Raw genomic sequence first — 24,165 nt, forward strand, 5'->3', positions numbered from 1 at the left:
CTCTGCGGCTGTCTCTCAAAGAGTGAGGCTTGGTAAAGAATTGTTGGATCAATAAATCAATGAGTGAATGACAGGATGCGTCTATAAATATGGGTTCTCAGCTGTCCTATGTTCACTTTTATACAGGGTGGCCACAATGTCTTCATGCCAGGTACATGTCACCTGCATGCTTTCCTCCATTCTCCACACATTTAATATCCCCTCCATTCTTCTGGACATCATGCCAAATGTTGATGTTGGAAGTCATTAAAAGAATTCTTATGGGGGAGGAGGTGGTTGAAAGACCCAAACTGTTATTAAGTGGAATTGGGAAATACTCTTTCATAATGCCCCAAACAAATTGGCATAACATGTAGTTAAGTCTGAAGTCCAAAGAGGCTAAATAGTACCAAATTCACGTTGACACTATTATCAGCTGAATTTGTAGTCAGATATTCTCTAGCCTGGAGGGCGTAACACGCACAGTACACTCTTGTGAAAGGTTCCACATCTGGGGGCTTAAGGCTGCTGCGTGGGTAATCAGAGAGACCCGGGTCCCAGAAATAGCCCTCTCTTCTCTGTGACCTAAAGCAAATACAGCTCCCTATGCTTAGCTTCCCATTTGTAAAATGGGTATAGCAACAGTGCTTACTTCATAGGATGATTGAGGGCCGACAAAACAAGGCTTTTATCAGTACCTGACCAAATAAAATGCCCAGTACAAGTAGGCAGTCGTTATTTTTACTTCAAATTCTTACTTAGGAGAAAACTAGTCACATCAGGCCCATGGGAAGTACCTAGACCTACATAGTAAGTTCTCTGCCTGGAATTCTCCCTGGTTTTCACAATCCAGGGAGAGCACGTGAGCACAGACAGGGGCAATGATATTGTTCTTAGCACCCTCTCTTACCCCTCTTCCTCTTCCCTTGGCTTCAAAAACCCTGTCAGGGAATCCTGCCCACTTCTCAAGACAAATGGAAAGTGTCCATTGTGAGGTGTTTAATGATATTCACAAGATCTCTCAGCTCTGTGGTGGTCCCTGCCTTAGATTCCATCTTGGCCTCAGAGAAAGTGCCCTCCCAAGAATTTGTAAGCTGACTGTTACTCTCAGTATCAAATAATTCCACATTTCCATTCAGTTCACTAAATTTGTAAGTGAATCAGATGCAATTAATTGAAGAATATTCAGATAGTAAACTTCAAGCTAGTTCGGGGGGGGGGGGTAGTGTTGTTGATCTTATTGCTGAGAGATGCTGGCACCGGGGTGGCAAAACCACCAAGCAAACAGTCCCCAGAGAGATGATGCTTGCACCATCAAGTGGACATAAGTTCTTCCTTTTGGCAGCATTATTGAGGAAAAGGATCTCAAAGAGCACATAATAGCCAATAAAGATAATCCTTCAGGAAACAAGTGAACCTACATAAAGCAAGTAAAGATACTTGACAAAAGGACTTTTATTTTTAACTGAAAAGCAATTTTTCTTTTAGTGCAAGTATGAACTACAGAGACATTTAAAATGTGATCTTATCCACATGAAAATTTTCCTTTATATCCTGCCTTTTGCCTCACCCAGTTCAATTTCTTTGTCTCCTGGTTTGCAAAATAAAGAGCTTAGGATGAATGATTTCCATCTCCTCTAGGAGCAACATCCTGTGTTTGTAGAGCTAAAAAATAAATAGTGTAGCATATCTAGTTTTTTCTCTATTTGTGTTTTTGCTTTACTCTTTCCTCATTTAAGCAGGTAGCAGGTTCTGGGCTTCTCAGTTTCCAACAAAATTTTGTGGCAAAACAGAATGCAGACAGGGCTTATCCTTTTTTAGGGCAGCGGCAAAGAGGGCAGGGGCTGAAGGAGGAGAGCTTGTAGAGGCATAAACGAAAGGATCCCGAGGGGCCAGCAGCAATATGAACCAGGGCTCAGCTTTTTGTCAGTGCCCCAAGGAAATGGCTGAGTCCCAGAGAGAAATGGCTCCGAGGAGCCCTGAGAGCCACTGCGCCACCTCACCCGCAGGTGTTGTAAAGTACCAAAAGCTACAGAATCAATATTCATATTTTAAGAGGCTTAAAGAACATTTTATTAATTTGGGTTAAGGCAGTGTTTCCCAACCTTTTTTGTGCCATGCCCCACCTTAACCTTTCTAAAATTTTTATGTCCCCCCCTATGTAACATACATAATTTTAACATTAAAAAATTGATTTGTTCACTTAATAAACATAAATGATAGGTTCTAGGAAGAAATCACTATGAAATTGTTAACAAAACACAGTAAGTAAAATTTCAAAACATATAATGAAAAACAGAAATTTAAATTCCAAATAATTTTAATACAGATTTTTCTATATTAATTTATTATTTTAATTTAGTGTGATCCTTGCTGCACAGAGATTTTATATTAGGTTCCAATTTGGTTAGCTTTAGTCTCAAGTCTCCACGTTGTGTTATATCCAGCCGATTTCTTTTTTTTACCAGTAAATCATTTACAGCACTAAATCCACATTCAGCTAAAAAGGAAGATGGAAACGGTAGCAATAGTTTTCTTGCACATTTGGTTGAATTTAGGTATTTGATTTCTGTTTCCTCACAAAGCCATGCCATCGCTCCTTTGATATTAAATAAAGCTTTAACTGACTCATCATTTTGTAATTCTGTGAGTTCTTCTTGATACTGCATATTTGATATATCAGACAAATCCACTAACATTGGCTGCATCATCCATGTTGGGAAATCAATTTGTTTTAAATCAGAAAATCTTTCTTTTAAATCAGCCGATAGACTATTCAAATGATTGACAATAACAAGTAAAGCGGTATCAGTTACTTCACATTTTTGGAGCCAATGAAACTGTTTAAAGTTTTTGTTGTTAATATGTTTCTGACATAACTCAATATTGGTAATGAAACCGAATATCTTTGCTTTTGCATCGACAAGAGTTTTATTTGTTCCTTGAAGTTGCTTATTTAATATATTTAGTTATTCAAAGATATCAGCTAAATAACTCACAAATGCTTTACCATCTATTGTTAACAGATACTTCATTTCAGGTTTGTCGCTTAAAGAATCACTAAGAGTATCAAACAGTTCCATAAATCTTTTCAAACAGTTTCCTTTAGATAGCCATCTTACTTCAGTATGAAGTAAAAGTCTCACATGGTCTTCATTTTGTTCTTCACAAAATAGCTTGAAAAGACGCTCACATTTGGCACTAGCTTTAATAGCATTAACACACTTTATTACTGTATGTAATACTTCATTCAGAACAGGCGAGATGTTTTTAGCTACCAAGTTTTCCCTATGAATAACACAATGCACAAGAATCATTTCTGGATTCTTATCTTTCATCAATTTTAAGCAGCCATTTTTCTTGCCCATCATATTGGGAGCACCATCTGCAGCACAAGATGTTATATTTTTCATTGGTATATCATTGACATCTAAGTAGTTTTTTAGCTTATTATATATATATCTTTGGAGGTAGTGGTGCTTTCTAATCTTTTACAGAACAACATTTCTTCAGCAAAATGTCCTTTATCAATAAATCTTACGTAAGTTATCAATACTGCCTCACTGTCTCTCAAAGATGATTCATCCATTTGCAAGGAGAATTTTCTTGTTTTCAGCTTTTCAATAAGTTGTTTTTCAATATCCTTACTCATTTCGTCTATTCTTCTGCTAACAGTATTGTCACTGAGTGGCATAGCTTTTACATCTTTGTCATCTTTTTCAAGAACCGTTTTTATGTTGTTGTTTTTTTTGTTTTTTAAACCCAATCTTTTTTAAATCTTATTTTGATTAATTTTAATGCAGTGACATTGATAAATCAGTGTACATATGTTCCGAGAAAACATCTCCAAATTATTTTGACATTTGATTATGCTGCATATCCCTCACCCAAAGTCAAATTGTCTTCCATTACCTTCTATCTGGTTTTCTTTGTGCCCCTCTCCTCCTCCCCACCCCCTCTCTCTCCTTCCTTGCCTCCTCCCCACCCCACCTCCACCCAACAGTTACCATCACACTCTTGTCCATGTCTCTGAGTCTCATTTTTATGTCCCATCTATGTATGGGTTCATATAGTTCTTAGTTTTCTCTGATTTACTTATTTCACTCCGTATAATGTTATCAAGGTCCATCCATGTTATTGTAAATGGTCCGATGTCATCATTTCTTATGGATGAGTAGTATTCCATAGTATATATGTACCAGAGCTTTTTAATCAACTCATCTACTGACGGACACTTGTGCTGTTTCCAGATCTTCGTTATTGTGAATAATGCTGCCATAAACATGGGGGTGCATTTCTCCTTCTGGAACACTTCTATGGTATTCTTGGGGTATATTCTATATTCATTGTAGTACCCTATCTTATGAGTATTTCTGCACTTCATCGTCCTTTGCTACTGTTAATCTCCATCCTCTCCCCCCTTTTTTTCTTTTGTTGTCACAGTATAAATTTGGTTTTATTGTGTTCTTGGTGGAGCTGTTACTTGTGGTTTTGTTTTGTTTTGTTCTTTGAATCTGGTTGGAAAACCCCCTTTAGTATTTCCTGGAGTGGGGGCTTTCTGCTGATAAATTCTCTCATCTTTTCTGTATTTGTGAATGTTTTTATGTCTCCTTTGTATTTGAAGGATAGCTTTGATGGGTATAGTATTCTTGGCTGAAAGTTCCTCTCTTTCAGGGCTTTAAATATTGGGGTCCACTCTCTTCTAGCTTGTAGAGTTTCTGCTGAGAAATCTGATGATAATCTAATAGGCCTTCCTTTATATGTTGTACTCTTCTTTTCCCTGGCTGCCTTGAGAATTTTTTCTTTCTCATTGGTTTGTGCCATCTTCATTATGATGTGCCTTGGAGTGGGTTTGTTGGGGTTAAGAAAACTCAGTGTTCTGTTTGCTTCTTGAACTTGAGGCCTTAGTTCTTTCCACAGGCTTGGGAAGTTCTCATCTATTATTTGTTTGAGTATATTCTCCATTCCATTTTCTTTCTCTTCTCCCTCTGATATACCTATTATTCTTATGTTATTCTTTCTGATGGAGTCAGACAGTTCCTGTAGGGCTTTCTCGTTTTTTATTATTTTTGAGTCTCTTTCTTCTTCTCTCTGTTGTGCCTCAAGTTGCTTGTCTTCTATTTCACTAATCCTACCTCTATCTGGGCTGTTCTATTTGCTAAGCTTGTTACCTCGTTTTTCAGCTCGTGAATTGAGTTTTTCATTTCTGTTTGATTTGTTTTTATAGTTTCAATTTCCTTGGTAATATATTCTTTGTGATCGTTGAGTTGTTTTCTGAGCTCCCTAAATTGCCTTTCTGTGTTTTCTTGTATATCTCTGAGTATTTTTAGGATTTCTATTTTAAATTCTCTGTCATTTAGCTCCAAGGTTTCCAATATGTTAAATCTTTTCTCCATAGGTTTTTCCACATCTATTTGTGTTACCTCTCTATCTTTTGTATCCATAATATTCGATTTCCTTTTTCTTATTGGCATCTGAGGGTGGTCTTGTTGATAGCACTAATTAGAATTAATAAAGAATAAAAAGTAAAAAAAAGAAAAAAAAAAGAAAAAAAAGGAAAAAAGAAAAACACCCCACAAAGAAAAACCAGTAATAATTTATTATTTCCCCCTTTTTTCTTTCTTCTCTTCCCCTCCTCTCCCCTCCTTAGGGAAATATCGTGATGACCTGTGAATTATATTATGCTAAATGGAACAAAAACTGCCTATAACAGAGGGCCTGATTTGGGGTGAAGAGTTCAAGGGGCAAAAAAGGGAGTAGGGACCTACTAAATGCAAAAAAAAGGAGAAAACCTTAGACAAGTATAAAATGATTTGCTTGTAAGTGATGGTCAACTAAGAGATATAATGAGAGGGATAAGAGGGAAACAGAAAAAAGGAGAAAAAAATAATAATTAAAGAAGAAAAAAAATAAATAAAAAAATAAGTAAAAATCTGTTGTATTAAGTGGAGCAAAGACTAAATACAATGGAGACCTTGGGTGGGAGGAATGCTAATTAGTTAAAAAGCAAAGTAAAAAGTACCCAAAATGCCACAAAAACAAACAAACAAAAGAAAAACAAAAACAAAAGCAAAAAAAAAACCCCAAAAACTTGAGTCCCAAATTAAATAATTTGTTCGTGATTGAGGATTGAATGGGAGGAAAAGTAAAAGAAGAAAAGACTAGAAAGGGAGAAATAAGATAAAGAGAAAAACAAAGGAAGAAAAAAAGGAAAAGAAAAAAAAATGGGGGGAGAGAATGAGAGTTAAGGGTTTTGGAGTATAACCCTAAAGGAGAGTAAGGATGAAGAAAAGAAATAAAATGTAACACTCATGGGTAGTGTAGTTCAAGAAAAAGGAAGAGTAAGATGGGCAGAGAATAAAAGGACCGAGGTGGAGGAAATGGAAATAATAATAATAGAGGCAATAAGATAGAAGAAACAAACAACAACAATGAAAAAATAGTGGAACAAGTTATAAAGTCTGTGGATTTTTGTTGATTTTGAGAGGTTAACTTCTTCCTTTTTCTTTTCTCTCCCTCTTCCTGGTCGGTGACTCTGTACCCCAGCCTCTGCCCCTGTGTCACGCTTAGGTAGGGATTTGCAGTTGATGGGATTCTATGGCAATGTCATATAATTGGCTTTAGTCTTGTTGGTAGTCAAGGCTTGTTGGCGTTTGCCGGGTCCAACAATGAGAGAGTTTGCTTTCCCGGAGCCTCTCTCCTAGTCTCCCCTTCTTGAATTAGCAGCCTGGTGATCCAGCTATGAGGCTGCCACTGCTTCTGCCTGGGGAGTAAGAGGCTCAAAGAGCTGGGAAATCCCCACTCTATCCCCACTCAGCGCAAGGCTCTGGGTAAGGCTCTGGCAGTCAGAGCCTCCAGTATAATCAGGCGGGGCTGGGAGCCAATTGTTGTCAAGGTGACTGTTCAGCACCTAGCATTCAGTTGGACCACTCAACCCAGGCTTTCCACACTTTGTAGCCTGTTTTGGCTGGGAAGAAGAGGCACAAGTCGCTGCTTGCTGTATAGATCTTAACATCTGCCAAGTCCCTCTTGTTAGCGTATATCCCTGAATATGAAGGCTCTGTCAATCAGAAGTTGCCTCCACCCCTTTAGCGAGAGGCACTAAAAAATATCACGCCTCTTGTCTTGGATCGCTGAACTGAGAGAGATCTTATCAATTAGAGCCCCATGGGTGTGCAGATTTCGTGGGTTAAGCTAATTTCAGTGATTGGATCCGCAGCTGTGCTCCAGAAAGTATTTCAAGCTGCCCACGCGCCCCTCCCCCAACGCTTGATTGTTAGCTTGAATGGCTGGGTGAGGTGCCCCGCCCATGGAGAGAATCTCCGGAGTAGGGAAGATAGCTTTGGTGCCCTTCCCGCTTGCCTTGCCGCTGGCGGCTGGGGTGCACCGGGTGCGCTGGAGAATGGAGCACTCTGGATGTGTGGGGGAGTGGGGTGCTCTGGGCGTGTGGGTGAGTGGGATGTTCAGGGCACGCGAGCGAATGGGGTGCTCTGGGCACTCCAGTGGCTGGGAACCTTGCTCACAGTGCGCGGGCTGCTGGGGACGCTCCGGGCGCAAGGGAGCTCGCTCTGCCACCGGGCCGCGGCACGGGGTGCGCGCGCGCAGTTTCTCACGGCACACGGGCGGCTGCTCACAGCACTCAGGTTGTTCTTCCCTGAGTGTGGGCGGGCAGTTGCACGCGTGGGTTGACTCACCACAGGCGCACTCCCTCCTCGGCTTGAATGAACATCCGTGCGGTAGTTAGCTTCCTCCACACTCTCAGTTCTGACCTGTCTCTCAGATTCAAGTGATAATAGCCCTTTTGCCTTCAGTATGTGTGGAACTCCGGAATGCTCCGAGGATAAATTTTTCTGTTTCTAGTTGATAAATTTGTTGAGATTTTGGGGAGATCTGTCGTACGCGCTGCTCACGGCGCCATTTCCATGACGTCACTCAAGAACAGTTTTAAGAAATGCTGATATTGACGGTTTTATTAAATTCTCTCCTATAGTGTGATTTTCTCCAGATTTAGCGATGAATAAAGAAATTTGATAACTAGCCTCAAGAACACGATTATTAGTTGAAGTATGAGCAGTAAATAGAGACTTTAATGTTGTTCTTTTTTCAAAATTTTTCTTTAAAGTTTTAAAGTAACTCAAATCTGAACTAATATGAGCACTATGTTTCACCTTCAAATGCGCCTCAAGACGACCTTGTTTCATTGATTCGTTGGTCAAGCATTGCTGGCATAAAAGACAAAAAGGAATCCGCTCATCGTGAACAGCGGGTATGAACCCAAATTTTAAATATTCCTCTGAATATTGACGAGTTTTTTTCTTGCTTGCACCACTCATTTTACTATGGGCTATAAGAAATAAAAATAAGATCAATTAAAAACTAATATTAAAATATGTGTTAAAATATATTCAATGTGACATAGAGTAAACGTATACTAAAAATTCATATTTATTTAAATGTATAAACACATTTACTACACTACCACTGCAAATCAAAAGGTATCTATATTTTTTCCACTTGACAAAATTTTCTGGAAAGTTATGCTTCTAAAATTAAAATTGTCGTGCATGCACTATTATAGCACCAATAATATTTATAAAATATTAGTGCTTTCTAGCCCCGATGCAAGAAGTACTTAATAAAGAGTTTAATATTGATAAAAATAAAATCAAATACTTACCAATTATATCTATACAATATATATATGTATATTTATTAAATCAACGAGCTTTTACAACAGTTTTGACTGACACTTATTTCAAATTAACACCAACTGAATGATGTGAAACACTACAGAAGTTGCAATGGGCCAGTTAGATGAGAATAACTGCGTTGTTTAGCGAGTTTTTTTTTTTTTTTTGCATTTTTCTGAAGCTGGAAACAGGGAGAGACAGTCAGACAGACTCCCGCATGCGCCCGACCGGGATCCACCCGGCACGCCCACCAGGGGGCGACGCTCTGCCCACCAGGGGGCGATGCTCTGCCCATCCTGGGCGTCGCCATGTTGCGACCAGAGCCACTCTAGCGCCTGAGGCAGAGGCCACAGAGCCATCCCCAGCGCCCAGGCCATCTTTGCTCCAATGGAGCCTTAGCTGCAGGAGGGGAAGAGAGAGACAGAGAGGAAGGCGCGGCGGAGGGGTGGAGAAGCAAATGGGCGCTTCTCCTGTGTGCCCTGGCCGGGAATCGAACCCGGGTCCTCCGCACGCTAGGCCGACGCTCTACCACTGAACTAACCGGCCAGGGCTGTTTAGCGAGTTTTTAAAACGTCCGGGGTTCCCCGCGGCAGACGGCACGCTCCGCGGTGAACCCAGGACGAAGTTTACTTGACGACGCCAATCACCCAGTTGATATTTTGGTCTCGTCAAACGACATTATACTTAATAATTATTTACCGCAATTATTTAAGAATTGCATTTTTTGTTAAATTTGGCACCGATATCTAGCATTGCATTTAAATGGCCCAGGGCAAAAGAGTTAAAGTCCTATCGAGTCCATTTTCAAATTGCCCCCCTTAACTATCGAATTGCCCCCCTGTGGGGCACGGGCCCCACGTTGGGAAACACCGGGTTAAGGTGTGCAGAGAAATTTTGTGAAAATCTCTGTACTGTGTGATTGGCATAAAATCAGGATGGCTCTTGGCATTGTATTGTAAATGCAAAGGGAAGGAAAACATGGATTCCCTGACATTCCACCACACCTGTGGGGAAGGGGGTGGGTGGCTGGCCAGGTGCAGGAAAAGGAAAGCCAAAATAAACCTTTTCTTATAGTGATGAGCCATTTGCGGGCATTTGTCCCCATGGAAACTACCTCTCCCATATGAATGCATATAGTTAATGTGTGTGACTCTGGACAGGGAGATGGCAGATGGACATTGAAAGATATAGGAATGTCTTTTAATATGTAAAGAGACATCTTTCTATCATTGTGTTGACTTGTAAATTTTGTTTTCTCCAAAATGATGTATGGCTTGCAAATTGAACATGGTCCTATCATGTTAAAGGGCATATGACTATAACTAATAGTGGTAAAGGGCACCTAATTGCAATTTTTGCTTTTATATTTCCCGTCTAAGTAGAACAAAAGGCCGGCGCGCTCTCCCTCAGATTTCTGTCAGAGTTGCTGCCGTTTGGCCAAGCTAGACAATAAAGCTTTGGTGTGGAATCGTTGAATTTTGTTCGTGTCTTCAATGTTTCGAGTCCCTCTGGATTAGGCTTAACAGCTCCAAAGAGCATGTTAGGCAGCCCAGCAAAGGAACTCGATTTCCCAAGCTTCACAATGAAGAAGCCATAAGCTTCAGAACCAACCTCTGTGGTTAGTAAGAATGGTATCCTCATGACCACCTGTGTGGTCCAGCAACCAGTATGTCCCCCCACCAGGCCATCCCTTAGCACAGGAAACAACAGTCCCAAAATGACTGAGATTAATACTGCCAGTATGACAGGACAGCTCAAAATCAAAATTGAATTAGCTTAGTCATATCACGACAGGTGATGATTCAGGAACACCAAATATATGGACTGAGTCCACATTCACTATACATCTCTATCACAATGTTTACAGTCCTTCATTTTTTTCTAAATCTTCTTTGTTAAATTTTCTTCATTTTTTGGTCCAGTATTTTTATTTTTCCTCTTTTCAAAACTATACAACATAAAAGAATATTGAAGTGATTCCCTCTTGGGCCTTTTCTTTTTATCTGAGAACTCAGGCTTTACAAAGACACTCTACACACACTGCTGTCTACGAGGCATTTGGCAACTGCTGCTACTGGCTGGGGTCAAGATGTACTGTTAGAGAGCTGTTGGGACTCCACTTACCTTGAAAAGTTTGGTGACTGTCCGGCTTTGTGATGTTGGAGAAGTCAGTTTCTATCTCCAGACTTCTACTTTTAGAATTAAATGGGAGAGTAGGGTGGAGGAGGGGTGAGCCTTATCCAGCGTTCCCATGAATAGCTGGGCAGATTGTGCCTTGCTCAAAGATGCTCAGCTGTGCTCTGTACCCAGTGGTGGGATTCAAATAATTTAACAGGTTCTCTGCCCTAATGACCGTTAAGGATAAGAAATCTATATACTGAAAGGTAGTTTATTATCTCATGTATTTAATACTTAAATAAGAATAAAACAGGTACACAAAACTAGATTGTTATAAGAGTTTTAAAATATTAATGGAAAATATTAAATAATACTTGACAAAAAACAATAGAACTGTTACTTAAGATATTTCCATATTGCTTCTTGATTGGCATCCTCACTTGCAATTTTTTCCCCTATGGGCGGAATGAGCATTACTATGGGTGCTTAGAACATGCTGTTGTACAGATGAACTTTAAAAAAAGTAAGAAATGTAAACCTGATTTCCACATTGGGTGGCTGCCCAGGGGCCCACCTTAGAAACCTGACTACAAGTGCCATTTTAACAACTGGTTTGCGGAACTCAACAAAAAATTAGGTATCAGTTCTGCTGAACAGGTGCCAACCAACCGAATGCCACCACTGCTTGTGCCCTGATTGTGTCCGCCTTTTCCTCGCCACACAGGGAAGCAGTATGAGTCACCTGGGCCTCCGATACAGTCGCATAACCCAGCTCTGATATTCTGCAATTCCAACTTGTTAAGCCTTTTCCTCTAAATGACTTTGCTTCTAGAATATATTTCATATATATATTCCTTTCTCCTCAAAAGCACTTTCATCTACGTTTGTAATAAAGTTATTACCATGTGAATCAGGCACAGCCTCAATTACCCCAAAGATATTTGCAAAATAAGGATTTCTTTTTTCACCCGAATTAATTGACGTGACAAGTGAACAGAAAAGTTTGTTCAGCAAGTATGAAAAATGATTCTTGTCAGGTCTCTGGTTAGCAGGAATTAAGGGAAACCCAGATGGCAGGGGAATTTCAGGCCCAGCCAAACTGTCCATAACGCCTTGTAGTTCGGTTGCTGAAAACCACGCGTTCTCCACTCCAACCCGGCCCGGAGGGGCGCTGCGACGCTGGGGGACGCTGCAGCGGGGCTGGGGGGCGACGCTGGGGGGCGCTGCAGCGGGGCTGGGGGGCGACGCTGGGGGGCGACGCGGCGGGGCTGCGGGCCCTGTGGCGGGGCTGGGGGGCGCTGCGGCGTGGCTGTCGGGGCGCTGCGGCGGGGCTGCCCGGGCGCTGCGGCGGGGCTGTCGGGGCGCAGCGGCGGGATTGGGGGCGCTGCGGGTGGCTGTCGGGGCGCTGCGGCGGGGCTGCCCCGGCGCTGCGGCGGGGCTGTCGGGGGCGCTGCGGCGGGGCTGTCGGGCGCTGCGGGTGGCTGTCGGGGCGCTGCGGCGGGGCTGCGGGCCCTGTGGCGGGGCTGGGGGGCGCTGCGGCGGGGCTGGGGGGGCGCTGCGGGTGGCTGTCGGGGCGCTGCGGCGGGGCTGCGGGCCCTGTGGCGGGGCTGGGGGGGCGCTGTGGCGGGGCTGGGGGGCGCTGCGGGTGGCTGTCGGGGCGCTGCGGCGGGGCTGGGGGGCGCTGCGGCGTGGCTGTCGGGGCGCTGCGGCGGGGCTGCCCGGGCGCTGCGGCGGGGCTGTCGGGGCGCAGCGGCGGGATTGGGGGCGCTGCGGCGGGGCTGTCGGGGCGCAGCGGCGGGATTGGGGGCGCTGCGGCGGGGCTGGGGGGCTGCGCTGCAGCGGGGCTGAGGGTCGGCGAGGGCTGGGGGGGCGGCGCGGCGTGGCTGTCGGGGCGCTGCGGCGGGGCAGGGGGGCTGCGCTGCGGCGCTGCTTGCAAAGGCCTCGTTCCTCTGAAGCCGCAGCCCGGGCCCGCGGGGCCTGCTCAGAGGTCCTGCACTCAGCCGTGACCGAGTGGAGCTGAGCTCTCCTGCGGAAGCCAGGCAAGGAGCACCTCCCGGGGTGATCATTGCTTTATCCCGTTGGAGGCCAGGGACAGTTCAATGATGTCTTTGTTATCAGACAGAGCGGGCGCTGGAGTTGGCCATTGTAATGAAAACGGAACACCTGCGGGTTGGCCATTGTAATGAAAACGGAACACCTGTGCGCCGGTCCCTCCTCGCCCCCGTGCAGCCCGCCGGGAGACCCGCAGCCGCAGGAATCGCGTTACGAGGGCACACGGGGACGCGATGGGGGGGGGGGGGGGGGGTCCCTGGGGCTTCCCTGCGGCCGCTGGGGCATAGACCAAGTCTTTGTCCTGGGGTCCCCAGCGCTCGGCCGTGTCCCCCTCACTCTGGGCGCTCCTAGCTGTAGGAGGGGAGTGGGGGCGGGTATGGGGATTTTCCTCGTTTTCTGGGTGAAGTACCCGAGGAAGTTGAATTAGAGTCAGGATTGTAATTTAATTTCTCCAAACTCAGAGCTCTTTTCTTTCCAGATACATCAGGGCCACAAAACGTTCAAAGAACTGGGGAAAACCATTCCCAAATCAGAAAGGTTAAAGATGAAGAGAAGTCACAGGGTGACTACTACTGCTAATGTAATAGTCCATAATAATTATATCATATACAATGTAATGTTTTATATACCTTCATATAGTATGAAGTATGTATTCTCATATTTTCGCAGAGTGATACTCATAGATATACGATTGTCATGATGGTATGTTATATAATATAACATAATATTCAAAATGTTCACAATTTTATATTGCTAAAAATTGGAGGACCTTCCAAAAGAGAAGATAGAAGATGAAAATATTTAATAATTAATTTATTATAATTTATATTTAATATATTTACTTATAATATTGTATATTGATTGTTTTATATAATACTGTAGTATATAATAGAAACATTAATTATTGATATTGTTAATATTATTGGAGATAATATTTATTGATTGCTTACCAGACATTGTGCTAAACACTTTATAGGCATTATATTATTTAATTTTCACAATAACCCTATAATGTAGGTACTGTAGTTTGGTTTTTTTCTTCTTGAAATTACAGTTTCATTGAGGTATAATTCACATACCATATATTTCATTCATTGAAAGAATATAATTCAGTGTTTTTAGTATGTTCACAGAGTTTGCAACCATAACCACAATCAATTTTAGAACATTTTTATCACCCTAAAGGAAGCTCCATACCCATTAGCAGTGACTCCTCACTCACTACCACCACCACCACAAGCAGCAGCCCTACACATCCACAAATCTACTCTCCGTCTCTATATAGTCTGGACATTTTCTATAAATGAAATCGTCGCATATCTGATCTTTCATGACTGGCTTCTTTAACTGAGCAAGTTTTCAAGGACCATCTATGTTGGAGCATGTATCAGTACTTCATACCATTTTATGATTGTATTCATATGAAGATACTACATTTTGTTTATCAATTCATCACCTGATAAATATTTGGGTTATTTCTACTTTGGGGCAATTGTGAATAACGTTGCTCTGAGTATTCATGTGCAAGTTTTTGTATGAATGTATGCTTTCATTTCTCTTGGAGGTACTGCCTTTCTACCTCATTTTACAGATGAAGAAACTGAGGCATAGAAATGTTAAGTAACTTGCCCAAGGTAATACTGCTCTGAAACCCAAACTCATTTCTCTCTGATGCTCTGTTGCCCTCAAGTTTATCAAAGGTTAATATGTGCAGGGTGAGGACTCATGTTCTTCGGGGACTCTGAAGAGACACTGAAAATAAACATAGCAGGAAGCGTTTCAGTGCAAGCTGAGTATGAACTTTCTCCTCCTAGCGCTGCTTAGTTAAGCTTGGGAGTGATTGCCAAGGGAGGGGTGAATTCCCCTCCTGAGATGAAAGATCCTATGTGGGGAGCTTTAAGACATAGCAGGGATGGATGTTTCACTGCCGGGAATGGGATTTATTTAAAGCTGTCCAAATGGCAGCCCTCATTCTGCATCTGGTGTCCAAATGGTATGAAAGAGGCCAGGCTGAAATTTGGGCCTCCTTCACCTCTTTTCAGCCCTGACCCCACCCCAGCCAGCCCAGCCTGTTTCCAGACCCCTGCCCCACACAGCAGGACCTCCCAGTTCTCCTCCCTGCTCAACCCAGTCCCTGACCTACCCCTCCCTCTGGCTCCCACTTGAATTTCTGCAGAGGAAGCTAGCCAAGGCCAGCTGAACCAGGGCTGGCAAACTGGGTGGGGAGAAAGGTGGTGGAGTTCAGGGAGGAGGGGAGAGGCAAGGGCTGGAAGAGTCATTTCAAAACACCCAGGGAAGGGCAGGGTGTTGGAGAGAAGATCCACAAAGCCTCCCCAGGGTGATGTTAATCAGAACATGTGGCTATAAATTGAGACCTCTGTGCTTGTGTGACTTATGGAATAGTGTCATTTGATATATAGGTATTTCTACAGGCTATGGGTTTTTTTTAAACAATCCTACCAAAGAACAGATCCTGACTCCTGAAACTGATATTTTACCACTCATTAAAATATATATATATATATATATATATATATATATCCACAGCCTCTTTTTGGGGGAGGAGGGTTGTCTTTAGTTATGAAATACAGTGGAAACAGATTTTACTTTAAAGTCAGAGACAGAGTCTGTCCCTCACTAGCTATATGACCCTGAACAATTTTCTTAACCTTTCATAATCTCAATTATTTTTGTGTATAAAGTAGGGATATAAATAGCAACACCTCCTTTGCACAGTTATTGGCAGGATGAAATGGGACAGTCCGGTGTCTCTCAGTGTATATTCTTAGCAATCATACTCCTGCACGTTCTTGTAATGTGGGAACAAGTGGCTTAAACAAAGGCCCATTTGTTATAAAGTACCACACCCTAGATTGTGAAAGGCACTGTACCTCATTTTATCGAGTTCACATAGAGACACCCAATCCAGATAAATTTTGAAGGGTTTTATTAAAGGAGGACATTTATTAATATGCCAGCCGCATATGGCTGACACAGGGCATCTGCAGGCCCAAATAGTGCAGCCCCAAAAATAGTTCAGGGGCTGTTTATATACCCTTGATCACACCTGGGCTGGGGAGAGCATGACATCATGGTACGAGCTGGCAACATTTGTTTAGGGGATACACAGAAACATTAAGACTCTCAAGATAACACAATCAATGACATTTACAAATCTTTCAGGGTTCTTCTTCCTTCATTAGCCTAGAGGTATTTTACCTTCAAGATTCCAGGAAAGGGGGAGGAACTACAATCAATGCAAGGTGGAATGTAAATTCTGCCTCCTATTGAAAGAGAAGAAGTTTCTAGGTTAACCTTTATTTTAGATTTAAAACTGAATGATCTAGTGTTCTTGCAAGCCAGAAACTTGTACATTCTTCTCCCTCCCCTCCCTAAGGGAGGGACAGGACAAGAAAGCCTGATAGGAAAGCCTGACCTTTCCTCCCAGAATATCAATATCAATTTTCAGCTTTTTTTGATACCTTACAACATCCCCACTGGTCAAACCCTTGACTTAATTTACTGAAGAGTATGAGGCTGTTGTCTAGGGATATTAACTTATAACTGAGGAGCCACTGAGCCATTTCACCCACAGGTGTTATAAAGTACCAAAGGCTACAGAATTAATATTAATATTTTAAGAGGCTTGGAGAACATTTTATTAATTTGGGTTAAGGTGTGCAGAGAAATTGTGAGAATAGTCTCTGTACTGTATGATTAGCATAACCAGGATGGCTCTTGCCATTGTATTGTAAATGAAAAGGGAAGGAAAGCATAGATTCCCTGACATTCCACCACACCTGTGGGGAAAGGAGTGAATGGCTAGCCAGGTGCAGGAAGGGAAAAGCCAAAATAAACCTTTTCTTATAACTATGAGCCATTTGTGGGCATTTGTCCCCACGGAAACTACCTCTCTTATGTAAATGCATGTGGTTAATACCTCTCACTGGACAGAGAGATGGCGGATGAACACTAGAAAATATAGGAAGGCCTTTTAATATGTAAAGAGATATCTTTCTACCATTGTGTTGACTTGTAAATTTTGTTTTCTCCAAAATGATGTATGGTTTGCAAATTGAACGTGGTCCTATCATGTTAAAGGACATATGACTATAACCAATAGTGGTAAGGGGCTCCTAATTGCAATTTTTGCTTCTGTACTTCCCACTTACAAAACTATAAAAACTAAGTAGAACAAAGGGCCAGCGCGCTCTCCGTCAGATTTCTGTCGGAGTTCCCGCCGCTTGGCCAAGCTAGACAATAAAACTTTAATGTGTAACCGACGGACCTTGCTCCTGTCTTCCATAATTCGGGTCCCTCCGAATTTGGCTTAACAATAACATGTAACAGATATTTAACAAACAGAATTAATAACATTACAGTTCACTAAAGAAACAAATATTACTGATTAATTTCTTATCAACTGTACAATTTCCTTTTCCAATTTATATAAAACTAATTGGCCTTTGTAACAACTTACTTTTAGTCAGAACTCTTAATTTAAAACCTTTAACCTTTAGTGACAATTAAGTTGACTTTTGTTTTACCCTAGTTTCCCTTTTCCCAAAGTCTGATTGAAAGAGTCCTTAGTTTCTTCATATATTCGCCATATGTAGACTAACGAGCTTCCAATTTGTGGTTGGAGTAAGGCATGCCATTTTTCTACCTTAGCAGCAGTGGGAGTTGTCAGGATCACAGTGTGTGGACCTGTCCACGTGAAAGTCAGCCCTTGGGTGATGTAATGCTGAATCTCCTGGACAGTCTTTGAATAGTTTGCTGAGTAACCTGTAAATCCTGCAATTACTTAGGGAAAGGGTGGTTACGTTTCTTTTACTATTTGAGTCATGAAATTTATTCGCCTTGACCCTTTGGGTACCTGTGGGCACAATGTAGCTTCAAATCAGCTTCTAATTATTATTGGGTTCCTTTCCTACTGGCCAAATCCTTTCTCTAGTTGGTTTTGAATATACCTTTGGCAATAAGGGTCCCAAGACCCCACTGGTTCTGGGTGGCATCTATTCATTTGAATTACTAGTTCTGATTTTGAGGCAGACTGGAAAAATATATAATTAACAATAAAATTCAAATAGCTAATGTTAACAAATACTATAACAAGCATCTTAATACAATAAAATGACTAAAGCCTGCTAGATTATTAAACAAAAATAAAATTCTAACTAATATAACAGGATTCAAAATAAAATTCTTACAGTCACAAATGTGCTTAACATGTTAATGTAATTTCACTAAGTCTGAGAAGTGTCCTAAAGAATAGGAGTTACACATATTCAGGAAAAGTCCACAAGGCATTGGAGTTGTGGTCACATTCTACACTTTCAGCTAGAGTTTAAGTCCTAGTGACCACTGCTTCTAGCTGGAATTAGGAGCAGGTCCCACCCTGCAATAGGCATGGGGCATTGAGACAAGAGGAATAAAAGAGACACTATACATTAAATAAAGCAATAAAATCAGACTGTCAATACCCATAGTAGAGATCTTTGAGGGATAAATAAAACTCAAATATTCAGGCAAGGCATAGTAGATGGCCCTTGAGTTCACAAGAAATGAGATCAGTTTATCTGCTACTTGGAAGAAATATCTTAGGCTCATGAACGATGTATTTGGGCCTTCAGTGGCAATTCCCAGTAAGCTGGGCAAGGTCAGGTCACAGGTAGCGGAGCAGGGCTAGAACAGACGAACTCTCCCTCCATGGAGCAAGGGGGCAGCTTACCTTCTCGTGTCCCTTTTTCCACAGCAAAGACATGTCCTCTGGTGGGGCCAAGAAGCCTGGCAGGCTTCAGTTCAATGACCTTTCTTTCCACTCTTGAAGCAGGACCCTGATGAAATCCTATGAAGCCCTTTGGGGCACTGAAACCTTTAAGAGCGTATGCCCAAGGCTGGTATTTCCTGACCTCTTTTGGGCCTTTTTTGCCTTTTCTGTTACTCCCTTGGCCATGATAGACCTTAAAAGCCATGCTCAGAAGATCTCACTGAGGGGCTTGAGAGCCCTTTTCTCTCTATATAAACTTTTGGAAAAAAGACAAAAACGTTATTAGCTGGATCAATTCAAGAAAAATAGGTTTGGGTGTTTCCTTTAGAATTCCAGAGTCTCTTCACTGCTAAATGATTTGGTACATTAGCATTCAAAAGAAATTTTAACAATACTGTTTCAAAATGATAATAAACTAAATATTACATAAAAAGACATTATTAACAACTCCTAATATTTAAACTAAGATTCCAATATTACAAGGCTATAAAACAGAAAATAAAAGAATTAACAAAAGGTCTTTGAAACAATACATACATTTTAACATGGAAAATACTTTTATACAATAAGGGATTCTTGGTATAAATTACCTAGTTGGCAAAGAGATATTAACTTTCCTTTGCATGAGGGGTGGGCTGGATTCCTGAGGGAGAAGCAGATTCCAAGAACTTAGAGCTTGCCGCTTTTACCCTTTTTTTTTCTGCAGTCAAGCCCCTTAGCAAGACAATGGGACTTCTCCCAAGCAGGACTTGAATCAATTTGCCCCCTGTAAACTAAGTGCCTCATATTAAGCAGCTAAATACAATTTTCACAAAATTACTTTCCCAGTAGTGAGTTGCTGTAGCCAATATAAGGTTTCCAATTTTTCCCGCAATTCCCTGAAAATTATTTTTACAATTTTGGTTAATGCTGTGGGTCTTTCTTATGAACTTCATGTCTTTTACATAACTGAAAGACTTGGAGAGACTCCAACACCCTCTCCACCCATGGGAGGGTGTTGGAATTTTTTCTCATTTTTTAAAAAAATTTCATTTATTATTATTTTTTTTTTGTATTTTTCTGAAGTTGGAAATGGGGAGGCAGTCAGACAGACTCCCGCATGCGCCTGACCCGGATCCACCCGGCATGCCCACCAGGGGGCGATGCTCTGCCCATCTGGGGCATCGCTCTGTTGCAATCAGAGCCATTCTAGCGCCTGAGGCAGAGGCCATAGAGCCATCCTCAGCGCCTGGGCCAACTTTGCTCCAATGGAGCCTTGGCTGTGGGAGGGGAAGAGAGAGACAGAGAGGAAGGAGAGGGGAAGGGGTGGAGAAGCAGATGGGCGCCTCTCCTGTGTGCCCTGGCCGGGAATCAAACACAGGACTCCTGCACGCCAGGCCGACGCTCTACCACTGAGCCAACCGGCCAGGGCTTTTTTCTCATTTTATTGCTCTTTCTCCTCTGCCGCACACAGCAAGCTGAATTCTAACCTAACCGTGCGCCTGGAGGTGGTGGGCTGTTTACTATTTGCCTGCCACTGGGGTGCAGCACTGGCAGAGACCAGAACGACAACGAAGAGGGGAGGGACCATGCGTACTCAGCCCCACCCCTTGCTCCTCGCACCCTGTGTCAGGGCTTGGTTTTTCTCTCACTCAAACTGCTTACTTGCTAGTCCTTTTGCTCCAGAGTTTGGAGAAACCCTTTCAATTTGTGGGCTCCACTTTTCTTTCATTTAAATCACTTGCTTGACATCCCTTTCTGTATTGAGCAAGCTTTTAAGCCACTGTGGTGGATTCATTATTAAATTTAGCCACCAATCAATGTATGGAAACTGATTGGGACAACCTGGGTCTCCAATTACTATAATCCAGACTGTCCTTATTATCAGGATTAGAATTCCCAGTTGCTATTACTTATTACAAAACTAAAACTTGTTTCAGGAGAATCTAAGAATTAGTGCGCTAATAATACAAAAATATAAGACAGATAGTTAACTAGCACCCGGAATAAGATGGCATTTGACTATAGAGATATTAATTATTACACAAGACAAGGGGAAGATGCCAACCGAAAAGAATGATTTTCCTTCAGGGGAGAAGTCAGAGCTCCCTGAAGGTAGATTTGAGAACAAAGAAAGCCACTTAAGATTGCTTTTAATCAGAAGCTTCCAATTTTAACACAAAAGACTCGAACAGGCCTTAAAATATACATGTTTAGACATTAAACAAAGGATTTATACACACAAATCAAGAAGTTTAAATGAACATGCTTTACTTATCCTAATTTTTCTGGCAAACAAAGACAAAGTTCAGGCTGCACCAGAGATTCCTTTAAATTAGGGTTTTCTAAACAGACACCTTTAAAAACAAAAACTGAGATCTCAACAAACAGAGACGTCTCTTGGAAATCTTGGGTCGAGATAGCGGAGAGTCCAGCCAATTCTGGGTGTCTATCCGGTGACGTGAAACACCAGGTCCCAGACAAGCCCCCATATGTTATAAAGTTCCGCACTCCAGATTCTGAAAGGCACTATACCTCATTTCATCGAGTTCAAGTAGAGACACCCAGTCCAGATAAATTTTGAAGGGTTTTATTAGAGGAGGAAATTTATTAATATGCCGGCTGCATATGGCTGACATGGGGCATCTGTAAGCCCAAATTGTGCAGTCCCAAAAATAGTTCAGGGACTGGCTGTTTATATACCCTTACTCACACATGGGCAAGAGAGAGCATGACATCATGGTAGGAGCTGGCAATATTTTGTTTAGGGAATACACAGAAACATTAAGACTTTCAAGATAACACAATCAAAGACATTTACAAATCTTTCAGGGTTCCTCTTCCCTCATTAGCCTAGGGGTATTTTACCTTCAAGATTCCAGGAAGGGGGAGGAACTATTAATATAATCAATGCAAGGTGGTATGTAAATTCTGCCTCCTATTGAAAGAGAAGAAGTTTCTAGGTTAACCTTTATTTTAGATTTAAAACTTGCAAGCCAGAAACTTGTACATTCTTCTCCCTCCCCTCCCTAAAGAAAGAATGGGACAGGAAAGCCTGATAGGAAAGCCTGACCTTTCCTCCCAGAATATCAATATCAATTTTCAGCTTTTTTTGGTACCTTACAACACATTCTTGTACCACTTCTCAGAGCATTTACTGTGCTGACCTGCATTAAGAATATCTAAGAAGGACCCCTTTCTTCTCAGTTTGCATTTTGCAAACTTATTTAACCATGGACATTTTTGGATATAACATTAAGGGTGAAGTTTGCAAACTGGAGTCTAAATCTGGCCAACAGATGTAGTTTTTTGGCCAGCACTGTGTTGTTTTAAAAGTTTTCTATATTTAAATATAGTGAGATTTCACCCATAAATCACAAGATTTCACACACAAAAAATTAACTTTTTAGTTTCTCTTGAAAAATATATCGATTGGGCCAATCTGGGTCCTCATTTTTATGTGGTGACACTTGGCCAGAATGGGTGGTGGGAGCCCTGTGGACTGGCCTCTTGAGGTAGGGAGTGTAATCTTCCCTTAATGACTAGCCTCCAAGACATTCCAGTTTGAGACCCTTAAGAGTCTCGTGCTACTTAAGCTGGGATAAGCAGTGTAAAATGGTGAGTTTTGTCTATATACTTCATTATAAAGCTGTTAAACATCTGCTTGTTAATCATATTCATGCATTACTGAATAACAATACATACATTATAAAGCATATAGCAAAAATAATTTAACAGAATGAGATTCAAAATAAATATAATTGAGAAGGTTCACTCTTCCCTTTGCATGATGTGGAAGCCACAGCCCCTCATACAGAGCTGGCACCAAGTTGGGGCTCAGTCATGGTCAGTAGTGGTCAGTCATGGTCATAATTTTTGGTGATTGTGATGTGAAGATGTCCTACCTCCTTAACCATTCGTACATTCGTAGCCTATGCTGAGCTAAATGTTTTATGTATCTGAGCTCATCAATCCTCACAAGGAGATTGTGAACTAAGCACTATTTTGCTTTTACTGTGCCCTTGAGGGCTATTTTTCTTTCTTTTAATTATGCCCAGTAGCATAAACAACAGTCTTCTGAACCCAGGCCATGCCTGAAACTCTAATTTAGGTAAATGCCAATCCACACAAAGAGAGAAATCAGTGCACGACCCCCCCCCCCCCCCCCAGTTACTGGAGAAGTGCTTGCTTTAGCTGGAAAGAACCAGAAAAAAATGGTACAACTTAAATAAGGACTCTTCAAGTCTCCAAGCAGACACACTTCATTATGGTTCCCTAGGGAAAAATATAATTGTAAATAGTAACTGCTTGTGAAGTTGTCTGAGATTTTTAGATGCAAAAACATTTTTATAAAGTGTAATTTATTAGGCTGATTTGGGGTTAAATTTTCGATGTTTCAACATCATCCCCTAACAAATTTTCAAAGTAGCAAAATGTAATGTGACTGACATTTAGTTTTCTTCTTAGTAAGGTCTAGTAATGAAGCAGAGGGAAGCAATTATGACTGGGCAGGAGAGACCTCACCACCCCATCACCCATCAGCCCATTTTCAGGGCCCATTGAAAACCAAAGGAATCTAAATGTCCTGTAGAACTGCTGCCTCTACCAGTCAGTGCAAAGACTTTGGGCACCATTGATCTGGTCAGTGGAGGAAGCAGCCGTTCCTAGCTTGTCTTTATGACACAAACCCACTCAGCATGATGACTCATGATCAAGACTGTGGGCTTTGGAATCACTTCCTGGGTTCTAGTTCCCACCCTACCATTTACTAGCTGGATGACTAGGGCAGAGACTCAACATCTCTGGGCTTCGTTTTTCTCTACTGTGTAATGAAAATCATAATTAACAACCCCTTCATGGAGTTAAAAAGAAAGAATGTCCGTCAAGTGTTTGACACAGTGGTCAGACACTCAGAAAGTGTCCAGTTTGTGTTACTTATCACACTGCAAATAACAAGCATTTCTCTTGCTTTTCTGCTCTTAAGAAATTCAGTGCTCTCTCTGTAACTCTTTGAATCCCCTATTTTTCAGCTGCTCTGTCCCACGCCTTCATTACGTAAAATTGGGTTGGAAAGCTTTTTCTATAAAGGGTTAGGTAGAATATATGCTCACCTTTGCAGGCCATAAAGTCTCTGCTACCACTGTCCAACTGTGTGCCCTTGTAGCTAGGAAGTCGCTGTAAACAATACATAGGTCAATGTGTGAGACTAAGCAGGCAGGAGACCACTGGGTGGCCCAAGAATTTAGCATTTGCTCTTCAAAAGGAACAAGATAAAGAAGCCCAAGTTTGTGTGGGTTTAAGGGAAATGGGAGAAATAGAGTCCCGTCCCCCAAAATGTCACCAGACTCTCTTTGCAGAACAGATAGCCTCAAAGTGGAAGAAACAGGGCTACTGGCGTGGGAGAGGCATGGAACCAGGGTTGGCAAAGCATCAAGTGCCAAACGCAGGTCCTGCTCAGACCTCCACACTCCCGCACCCCGTTGCAGTGGTTCTCAGTACCCAAAATGCCTGACAGCTGGAGGAGCCTGTGAACGCCTGCACCAACAAAAGCTTCAACATGGTCCCTGACCATCCCTT

The 24,165-nt window shown here is 42.1% G+C and overlaps 1 protein-coding gene across 1 annotated transcript; it reads right to left on the reverse strand.

The window, feature by feature from the left end:
• Nucleotides 1–11,842: 11,842 nt before the first annotated feature.
• On the reverse strand, nucleotides 11,843–12,853 carry LOC136381864 (uncharacterized). Its single transcript, XM_066350365.1, has one exon. It carries the CDS (start codon nucleotides 12,851–12,853, stop codon nucleotides 11,843–11,845), a length of 1,011 nt encoding a protein of 336 aa, XP_066206462.1.
• Nucleotides 12,854–24,165: the final 11,312 nt, after the last annotated feature.

Source organism: Saccopteryx leptura, chromosome 10 (assembly GCF_036850995.1).
Source record: "Saccopteryx leptura isolate mSacLep1 chromosome 10, mSacLep1_pri_phased_curated, whole genome shotgun sequence".
Classification (NCBI taxonomy): domain Eukaryota; kingdom Metazoa; phylum Chordata; class Mammalia; order Chiroptera; family Emballonuridae; genus Saccopteryx; species Saccopteryx leptura.

Excerpts from the sequence above, each read along its gene's own strand:
- LOC136381864 (XM_066350365.1), bottom strand. The coding sequence starts at position 12,853 with ATGATCACCCCGGGAGGTGCTCCTTGCCTGGCTTCCGCAGGAGAGCTC.